The 11023-nt window shown below is 43.1% G+C and overlaps 1 protein-coding gene across 1 annotated transcript; it reads left to right on the forward strand.

The window, feature by feature from the left end:
- The first annotated feature begins 3051 nt into the window (after positions 1-3051).
- On the forward strand, positions 3052-4003 carry LOC127755115 (TPD1 protein homolog 1A-like). The gene is made up of 2 exons (XM_052280756.1): positions 3052-3189; positions 3279-4003. Exons 1-2 carry the CDS (start codon positions 3126-3128, stop codon positions 3617-3619), a joined length of 405 nt encoding a protein of 134 aa, XP_052136716.1. The 5' UTR covers positions 3052-3125; the 3' UTR covers positions 3620-4003.
- Positions 4004-11023: the final 7020 nt, after the last annotated feature.

Here is an 11023-nt window from a genome sequence, read left to right on the forward strand (position 1 = left end):
ACCATTTCAGGAGCAGGCAACTAGTAAACTATAGATCGACATTTTTTTTTTCACGATCGTCTAGTTGATATACAAGTTTTCGTTGCAAACTTCAAGATATTTCACTATGAAGGATAACGAAAGATCAAAACGTTGATTCAAAATTTTATTGCATCGAAGAATTGCATTTCATCGTTGAGTGAGTAAACGTTGCTACGAAGGTACCACCGACCAGAGGAATGAGATAAACAGAAAATAGTGTATGAGCACAATTAGTTCTCGTATCATTTTTATCCCAAACAGATAACCGATATGAGCCCAACATTTAGGTAAGCTAACACTGGTTGGGCTTGGATTACAAAATTCAAAACCATATATTTTGTCATTGGGCTCCCCAGCTCTGTGTATACTGTTAAGGAATAAGTTCAATTTAGGTCCCTTAGCTTGACAGCAATTTCGATTTTTGTTCTTGAACTGAAATACCAGATGCAACGGGTCTCTCATCTACCAATACCGGTGCAATGTAGGTCCGATGATAGTACAACAGGTGGTTTCGTCCGACGTGACAATTTAACCCGAGTTAACAGCGCTGAGTCAACGTGGGCCCCATCCCTCATTGGACAAAACCATCCGCTATACTTCTACGGGACCTGCATTACATCGGTTTTGATAGTTGAGAGACCCGTTGTATCTAGTATTTCGGTTCAAGGATGAAAATCGAACCATCTGTTAAGTTAAGGAACCTAACTTGAACTTATTCCTAGTGTAATATATGTGGGCTTTTCTCAGTTATTGGGCTTGGCCCGGCCCAACAATATTTAGTCAAACTTTTGAGCTATGAGTTATGAAGCCCTTGAATTTCTCTTTATCCCTGTTACTCAGGTGCATGCCTCAACCCTTCTCATCTATTTGCATCATCCTAACTCCTAAATGTTCAATTCTAAAAAGAAAAATGCAAATGCCAAGTTATATGTACCAACCAGATCGCTTAAAAACTAGCAGGAAAAAACAGACAATTTACTTATACTCCAACACAACAGGATATTAATTTTGCTAAAATTATGATGCCACATATCTAACTTGATTTCAGTTATGTTTTGCTTACGAGATTGCTTTCTCTCATATGTAAGTATTTCTCTTCCAAATGGATAATCAATTACTTTTAATCCTAATTCTCTTATTCTCTTATATAGTGTGTATATTAGAGAAATTATAATGTAATTATTGAAATTTACGGTGTAACTACTGGATAAGTTTTGAAATTTTATGGTGTATAAATATGTGTAATTTACGGTGTAAAAAAAACTATTTTTAATTATTAGTTTATTAAAAAATAGATATAAAATGTTTCTCTTTAATCCCAGAGATAAGATAGCATGCAGCCTCGTCATGGATCAAAGCACAGACAAGTCAAAAGCTCGGAGTAATGGCCATGGCCGGGTCATTGTCCAGCAGGTAGACTCGAGAAGACTCTGCTCCAAACTGGCCGGCGGATACATCCAAGCTCCAAGCAACCAACCACAATGTGAAAGCGCGTGAGTTGACTGACCTACTAGCTTGTAATTAACAATGTGAAAAACCTATTAACAAGCTCATCACTTCCCATTGGATGGAAGGCCTTCATCAGCAGCTGATCTGTGCAAGCAGACATTTATGCAGGAGATATACAGATGCAACCGTTGTATCATGTCAGTTGTATATTTGGTTCTGCAGATTTTGTCCTTGTGAGCCGTGAGAGAGAGAGGACGGTTCTTGAAAGGGGACCATATGGTGATGTTGAGTTGTTTTCGCAGCATCACATGGAGAGATGACTGCATGGAAATTTCCTCCCAAGACTTGTGCTCAAGTCTTCTTCTGAACAGTGTTGCATTTGGAGAGATTAATTGTGAGACTGAATTGACTAATTGACTTGAGCTTCCATGCACCAACGTTTCTGTGTAAATATGTGCAACCGATTGCTTCTTTTACAGCGCAATGATCGATACACGCATTGGCCACATTACTAAATGTTATACTACATTTGCTTTACAAAAGAGGGAAATAAAAACAGGCCAAGTTACAAATTAAAGTGCTGCATGCACATTTGTGATTTATATATCTGTTTTGTTATGTTGAAGCATGACACCATGTTGTTCATGTGAACCATGGCTGCTACAGGCTATTCACTGAATATTAAGGATTTTTCAAATGGATAGTGCTCACAATCTTAGAAGTACCATCCATCTACCTGAAAGTAGATTAAAAGTAATGCCAAGAAAGGCCTTTACATCAAACAATTTGCTGAGAACTTCGATCGTATCCCTTCACAAGATCCAAAGTTGCACCAATCTACTTACTTACTTGCTCACTTATTTATCTTTTCCAGCCTCTTTTTTCTCTGAAGAGAAAAAAAAAGGCAGGTGACAGAGACCTGAGGCACACAAAGTAGGAGAGCTGTAGAATTATCAACCTGGTTAAAGCCTCCCTGCCCTGCACTTGTTGATACACTTTATCAGGATTAATTATTGGTCTACACCTCACTTTAGTGAGGCCCTGTCTAGTTTATAAAATAAAACTTTTCACCCATCACATCGAGTGTTTGGACACGTGCATGAAGAATTAAATATAGAAAAAAAAATTACACAGTTTGCGTGTACATTGCGAGACGAATCTTTTAAATCTAATTGCGCCATGATTTGACAATGTGGTGCTACAATAAATATTTGCTAATGATGGATTAATTAGGCTTAATAAATTTATCTCGTAGTTTTCTGGCGGAATATGTAATTTGTTTTGTTATTAGATAACGTTTAATACTTTAAATGTGTGTTCGTATATCCGATATGATATCCAAAATAAAAATTTTTGCCATCTAAACCGGGCCTCAGCATGCTAATCTTGTACTAATCTGTGGACCAAAAATCACAGGGAGCAGCTGCACTACTAGTAGTATACACAGTAGCATGACTTGTAATCTTGTAGGGGCCTGACTTGACTTGAGAAGCATATCACCATTTGATTTTGTGCACTCACCTGCCTTCACCTTTTTTCCCCTCCCCCTATAAATACATATAAATACAGGTTGATCATATCGCTTCTCCTCTTCCATCTCTCAGAGCTTCCAAATTCCAAGAACTGAAGAAAAAACTTTCAAGAACATCTGAAACATGGCACTGCCCATCAAGCTTCTCCTAGTCTCTGCATTTCTCTCCCTCCTCCTCCTGATCCAAGGTAGGATACATCTTTCTTGCCGGTTCTTGGTGTTCTCTGATCAAAGACACCATGCATCCATTTTTGTTTCTGACTGGCTGTGGAATTAGGCGCGGCGGCGAGGTCGTCGCCGGCGGCGGGGAAGTGCGCGGCGGCGAGCGTGGAGGTGGAGCAGGCGAACACCGGCGAGAAGGCGGGGTACGACCCGGTGTTCGAGGTGACGGTGCGCAACCGGTGCGCGTGCGCGGTGCGCGGCGTGCGCCTCCGCTCCGAGGGGTTCGCGAGCTCCGTCGCCGTCGACCCGCGGCTGTTCCGCCGCGACCGCGACGCCGGCGACTACCTCGTCGGCGACGGCCGCCGCATCGAGCCCTCCGCCGCCGTCACGTTCCGCTACGCCTGGGACCGCGCCTTCCGCATGGCGCCGGCCGCCCTGCTCGACGACTGCTCCTGAAAAACCAACCATCATCGATCGTCCACTGATTGATTCTCTGATCGAGATTCAAGAACAACCGGTGATAAATGTGTTTATTAGCAGCGTGTAGTGACAGTGAATTAAGGAGTAATTAGTAGTAGTATTTACTTAGTTGAGAGTGTTCTTGGGTATTTGCTGGCTTGCTGCTAATGGCATCAATGGCATGAATGATCATTGGGCATTGGCATGTGCTGAAGAACACAAATCGGATTCAGAAAAAAAAAAGTGAAAGGTGGATGAGGCTTTTTTGTTTTTAGCTGAGAAGATCAAGTGTCTCAGTTTCAGGTGACGGGAATGTATGGTTTGGTTGGTTGTTTGCTTCCCAGTAAAGGAGCTTAGTGGCTAAGTCTTCGATTAATTTAACCCCTGTGTTCAACTTCATTTTGCAACTCTGAATTCTGTTTTTCTTTTATAGAACTAACTTTGAATTCTGTCAGTCCATGTCTTTATACCTGATTGTCTATGAATCAGTGAATGATTAAGCAACTGGTAGGACCTGATTGACTATGAATCAGTGAATGATTATGCAACTGGTAGGAGTAAGTACTGTGCTAAAATAAACTGAGGGGTTAGAGTTCAGAAAATGATCAGATTAGTATCAGGTGTTTAGTGGCTGATAAGTATTCAGTACAGACTCAGGGAATGGCAGAGGAGCATCCAGATGCTTCTTGGAGCAGCAAACCAAAATGCTTGGAGTATATCTACAGGGAATATTATGCTTGGCACAGCAATAAAGAAATTAGTGCGATACTAACAGAATATACCAACCCAACCCAAGGATTGCACTTTCGATTTCGGCCGAAATTTCATTCATTCTCGAAATTTTGGGATTTTCAGCACTTTTGGACTGAAATTTCTTAAAATTTTAACATAATTTAACTGAATTTGACTAAATTTTGACCAAATTCACAAAATTTTTATGTGCTTTATGTTTTGTGTAAGACTGTTCCTGTATCCTTTCGGCTTTCTTACAAAGCCGGATCAATGCAAGTTGATCTGTTCTAAAAAAATTAACAAAATTTTGAGAAAAAAACGAAAATCTCGAACCAAAATTGCAGTCCCTGACCCAACCTGTCTTCACACTAACCGGTAACCACTGATGCAAATACTGTAGCAGGTTGGCCAAATAGACCGACTTAACCAATTTTGGGATCAAGCTGAAGCAATAAGATGTTACAAGTATCACATTTTAATTACTGAAGGAGTTCTGTTATGCCAAAAAAAAAAAAGTCACCAACCGACGTTACAAAACTTGTTCATACAAGTTTCAGGTGTTCTTAGCTACTCAGCTGTCAACCACTAGATTTTATATGCCAACGAAATCAGAAGAAACATTGCGAGATATCAAGTTTAGTAGTTAATCTTGGTGTGAAATTGCTGCAAAACTATTTGCAAAGCCTGATGTGAAAACGAACAGCTTTTACTAACCTGAAATGTGCATAACTGTGTATGACACAGCAGATAAGTATACGAATAACAAGTGTCAAATTGGCAAAAGTTAGCATGCCTTTAATCCTCTCAGAAACTCTTCATTAGCTAGGAAGCAACAGCAACTTTAGCCTTCTCTTCCTTAAAAAGGGGACAGAAACAACACAGGATTGGAGGATCTTGTGACAAAAGTTACAAGAACAAAGGAGGACCAGGAGATGTTAATTTCACTGCTCCCAAATGCAGAAATTCCATGGGTACAGACAGGTCGTAGCCCATGGTTTGGAGCATTAGATTATTCATGCAGGCCAGTTGGAATCAACATCATGAAAACCAGTTTTGGATTCTTTTGCATCTGTTGCATTCTCGGTCATCTTTAAGCATAACTTGTCCACAAATTGGGCACTAAGTTGTGTTAACTACAGTGTAATGTAAGATAGCCTTTCAGATTTTTCTTTATCCTGTACAGTTTGCACCCTTTGTCCTAGCCAGATTTCGAAAGCCTGAAGAAAAGGGTTTCCATGGTTTATTAAATTTTACGCAAACAAACTAAAACAAATCTGCTTGGCACACATGGAATTCACAGCAGTTCAATATTTCAACACAGAATTGTCCAATTCATCAAAAACAAATGCAAAAGTTCGTCCATTAAGTCTCTACTTCAACTCAAGAACACAAGTACACAACAAGAGATGATTAATCTACACAAAATTAACTACTGTCAATCATATGGCAACACATGTACAGATCCTTTTCTCTCCAATCACATGTTTTGCATGGATGCATCATCCTACATGGCCCCACTAATCACCCAAAGTGTCAGTAGCAATCTAGCATCAGATAGACCAGCTGATAACTTAAAGTCCTCGTCATTATTGGGGGGAAAAGGTTGTGGCTTTTCACCCATGCCTGGACCTAACTATGGCCATCCAATTGGCTTAACAAGAAAATTTGTTCAAACTAGTAGCCAAAAGAAGGGGGGTTTGATAGGGTTTGGGCACTATTTGTGTTCTTTGACTAACACAGCCAGTTGGGAGAGAAAAGGGGAGGGAAATATCAGCCTTGTGGTGTTTCTTGGCTGCTAAGGTTCTCCTGCAGGGCCCCATGGACAGTCAAGATGTTAATTCCTAACTAACCATGAGCTTAGATAAAGAAATAAGCTGCTGCACAATGAGTTATATTCCCTCTGTATTTTAATGTATCACACCGTTGATTTTTCGACCAACATTTGACCATTCATTTTATTCAAATTTTTTGTGCAAATATGAAAATATTTATGTCATGTTTAAAGAACATTTGATGATGAATCAAGTCACAGTAAAATAAATGATAATTATATAAATTTTTGAATAAGACGAATGGTTAAACGTTGGACAAAAAGTCAATAGCGTCATACATTAAAATATGGAGGTAGTATAAATTAACTAGCCGTTGGCGTGCTACTAGCTGTTGCTATTCTCTTTTAATTATATTACCTGATGTTTTGATTTAACTTTTTATTTTAGTTTATTCGAGATCATGCAACTTTAGCCACAGGTTCTTATTTATTTAAATTGAGACATGAAAGAAAATTGTAATATTAACGAAAATGTTTTCAACAACAAATTCATTGATATAATTAACGTTCAAAAAACAAATCTTGATAGTACTCCCTCCATTTTCAAATATAATGTGTATTTTATTTGGTTAGGACCAACAATTAGTAATAGATATATTTTTTTTACATAAAATTGAATTCAGTAGATCCGTATTCAAAATTATTTACTTATGATTATTCTTTTTTATCATATAAATGATATGTTAATAAAGCAATTGTTAGACAAAAATTTGTGCTAACGAAATCAAATATGTATTATATTCTTAAAATGGAGGGAGTATTATATATATCATGAATGATCAAACTGTAGGATGCTTGACGACACAGTTTTTAGGGCGTAGAGTAAAAAATAACTAATGAAAGTGGTGATTATTGATTGTGTACTACTACATTTTGTTAAGATGGCCACATGTTGCTTTCAATTTAAAATGTCCACGTCGAAATTGGAATTCGATAGTAATAAACAGGGTAGTGCATGAGATATAAAAGTTTATGGATGCAGAGAAAAGTATTTAGATAGGTTCAGACGTTCTCAATGAGAGGTAATACCCTACTCCTGTTTGGGAATTCGAATCCGCCGAGTTGTATATTGATCTGATGATCTGGTTGTGAATACCCTAAATGGGTGTGTCCTACCCTACTCCTGTTTGAGAATTTAAATCCACCGAGTTGTGTATTGATCTGACGATCTGGTTGTGAATACCCCAGATAATGGGTGTCCTGCCCTCATTATATAGGCGAAGGAGCTGTCTTACAAGATAGAAACTTATTACTATACGGTTTAAGTTTCCTATATCTAATTTTCAAAGATAACAAACTAGACTACAAGCGGTTCCTTGATACACAAGTATACGTAATACCCAAATTATAGTTTTATACATATTTTATATACATAATCTCGACCATCCAGTGGCTGAGAGTTCCAGAGAATTTGATATGACTACTACTTTGCACTGATTGCTTCAGTTCTCGGGGATTTAAGGAGAGAATGGAGATTGATGGGGGATAGTTTTTTTTTATTAAGTGTGAGCCCATTTTTAAGATAGAGAAGAGGTAAAATCCAATTAATTGTAATATAGAGAACTCTTATTTTCTCTCTAATACGGGTATTATATATATAAACGTGAAAATACATTCAGTTAGCACACAAAATTGGAGCAGTTTTTTCATTTAAAATTTTCAGATATAACTAGCATCTTAAGTCACGCGTGTTCACACCATTATGACTTCTCCATCTATTAAATATATCTATATATTATTTATGTTAATGGACAAAAATATTTAATAACAATTAATAATGCATATGTTTTTACCACATTTTTTAAGAAGTGTAGCTATAACATTAATAGATTTATATATTTTGATTTGTCATTAAGAATATCATTGTAACAACAAATAATTTATTGACCGTTAACTCCTACAACATCTAAATGCATCAATTGTAGTAATAATGCAAATAGCCATATTTCTTACGCGTTGCGATTCTGTCATCACCAGATGAGAAGTATCTATACGTTTTTTTTTATCGTAAATCTTATAGTCATAAGATTTAAATCAACTTTACAAAATTTATTATGCCGTCCATGCCACATGTTTCTTTAAATTTTAAACTGTAGTGAAGTAATCGATAGTATTAGGTTATGTAGCTATTCATATTTTCACAGGTAGTTGTTATTGTTGATACAATAGAATTACTATTGTATCCCATGACACTATTTACTTTTTCTAACTTATTTTTCTCTCTTTTATCTAATGGTTCACTTCATTCAAATCGTGCACCCAACGGTTGATATTTATTTGATGACATGGCTCATCCTGTGGAATGTTGATCACAAAATTGGAGCAATTTTTTCATTAAAATTTTCAGACATAAAGTGGCCAGCCCAAAGAGGTATAATCCTATACCTCCGGTCCATTTAGTCAAACAAGACTGGCCTGCCGCTCTCTTTGGTGGGACTTTGCCGGGCCATTAGCTCTATGGGCCACAGAAATGTGGCTGGACCCCTCGAGGTAGGATGCGTGAGCAGGAACAGCGAATCGAGCATAGCGCGCACGGATTAGCGAAAATTGTTCGCGAAAAATTTTAGTTCGGATCAGCGAAAATTGAGGAAAAAGTCCACTTAACCACAAAACCGGGTAGAACGACTCCCCTAACTATTAAAACCGGTGCAATTTAACTCTCTCGGTGGTTTGGAGGACGGTTTTGCTGATGTGGCGGTGATGACCTGGTTTCGTCCCATGTGGCGTTGACATTACACTTATGTGGCATTAAAATTAGGAAAAAGTACGAATTACCCCCCCAACTATCACAGTCGTCCGAATTACCCCCCTAAACCACAAAACCGGACATTCTTCACCCCCAACTATGCAAACCGGACGAATTACCCTACTCGACCCAATCCGCGTTGGTTTTGGTCTACGTGGCGTACGCGTGGCAGCCCAGTCAGCATTTTATTTTTTTAAAATATGGGACCCACCTGTCATAGACTCATAATCTCTCATCTCTCTCTCCTCTCACTCTCTATCTCTCTCTCATCCTCTCTCTCGCGCACAGGACAAGCGGCAGCGGCGGCGCACACGGCGGGCGGCGGCGCGGGTCAAGCGGCAGCGGCGGTGCACACGGCGGGCGGCAGAGCGGGACGGCGCGGGACGGGCGGTCGGCAGGGGCGCACGGGTCAAGCGGGAGCGGCGCGCACGGCGGGGGGCGGCGTAGGACGGCCGGTGGGCAGGGACGGGCAAGCGTGCGGTCGGCGCGGACGGCGGCGCTCATGGTGGTGCGGGGACGGGCGGGGGCGGGTGGGCGGGCCGTCAGCGCGCATGGCGGCACGCACGGCGCAGCGGAGACGCGGACGGGACGGTGGCCAGAGGCGGCGGCGAGGCGGGGGAGGGGGTGGGGCTGCGCATGTGGAGGCGGAGGCGAAGAGGGCGCTTGCGGCGGCGATGGGTGGCTGAGACAGAGGCAGGCGCTGGTGGCGGCGGCGGGCGGCTGAGGCGGAGGCAGAGCGGGCGGCCCACCACCCGTTCCCGCACCCCTACGCCGGCGCCGCCCCACCCCCTCCCCCGCCTCTAGCCACCGTCTTGTCCACATCTCCGCCGCGCCATGCGTGCCACTATGCGCGCCGACGGCCCGCCCACCCGCCCCCACCTGTCCCCGCGCCGACTGCCCGCCTGCCCGTCCCCGTCCGTCCCCAAGCAGCCATGAGCGCCGCCGTCCGCGCCATTCGCACCGACCGCCCGCCTGCCCGTCCCTGCCCACCGCCCGTCTCGTGCCACCGCGCGCCGTGCGCGCCGCCGCTGCCGTATGACCGGCGCGCCCCCGCCCACCGCCCATCCCGCGTCGTCCCGCGCCGCCGCCCACCGTGTGCGCCGCTGCTGCCGCTTGTCCTGCGCGTGAGAGAGAGGATGAGTGAGAGAGACAGAGAGTGAGAGAGAGATGAGAGACTATGACAGGTGGGTCCCACATTTTTTAAAAAAATAAAATGCTGACTGGGCTGCCACGCGTACGCCACGTAGACCAAAACCACCGCGGATTGGGTCGAGGGGGGTAATTCGTCCGGTTTGCATAGTTGGGGGTGAAGAATGTCCAGTTTTATGGTTTGGGGGGGGGAGTAATTCGGACGACCGCAATAGTTCGGGGGTGGTAATTCGTACTTTTTCCTTAAAATTAAAAAAAAATATATAGGACCCATTTGTCAATAACACAAAAAAATATATTGTGTGCCCCACCGACATGTGAGACCCACATACCATCGTCTTCTCCCTCCTCCCTCTCTCTCCCTTTACTCTCTCTCTTTCTCTTTCCCTTTGGTCCTCTACTGGGAGGGAGGGCCGGCGGTGGTGGGCGGGGGCCTAGCGGTGGCAGTGGCAATAATGGGCAGGCGAGGGCTGAAGCGGGCGAGTGTCAAAAACCACACTTATCTCCCCCCCCCCCCCGTTCTCTTTCCTTTCCTTGTTTCGCACACGGGCGCAGGAACTCGATGCCATCTCTATGGAGGCGAGCAGCGATGATGGCGAAGGAAGCAGCGGAGACGGCGGCAAGCACCAAGAGGAAGAGGCGTTGCCGATGAGGCTGGTGTCGACGCCATCTCCCTCACTCTCATGCCCTCTACTCCGCCGCATAAAAGAGCCATTCAGTGGACGAGGGAGCGGGGCGGCGGTCAGCAGCAAGATGAGGGAGAGGGGTGGGTGGCGGTCTTCGGCTCCCTGACGCCTTTGCCGGCCAGGCCGCGCCAACCCCGTTGCATCGATGCGGCCCATGGACTCTACCATTGACCGGGGGACCACCCCCCAACTTTGTCCCTGGAGGGCAGGCCCGCCCGCCGCCGGTACCATCCTCCACATCCCAAAGTCGTCGCTAC

Source organism: Oryza glaberrima, chromosome 11 (genome assembly GCF_000147395.1).
Source record: "Oryza glaberrima chromosome 11, OglaRS2, whole genome shotgun sequence".
Taxonomy (NCBI): domain Eukaryota; kingdom Viridiplantae; phylum Streptophyta; class Magnoliopsida; order Poales; family Poaceae; genus Oryza; species Oryza glaberrima.

Bases quoted from the DNA above. Each gene is read 5' to 3' on its own strand.
- LOC127755115 (XM_052280756.1), top strand. From the start codon at position 3,126: ATGGCACTGCCCATCAAGCTTCTCCTAGTCTCTGCATTTCTCTCCCTC. The intron at 3,190-3,278 runs GTAGGATACATC...CTGTGGAATTAG, and splicing joins CCTCCTCCTCCTGATCCAAG to GCGCGGCGGCGAGGTCGTCG.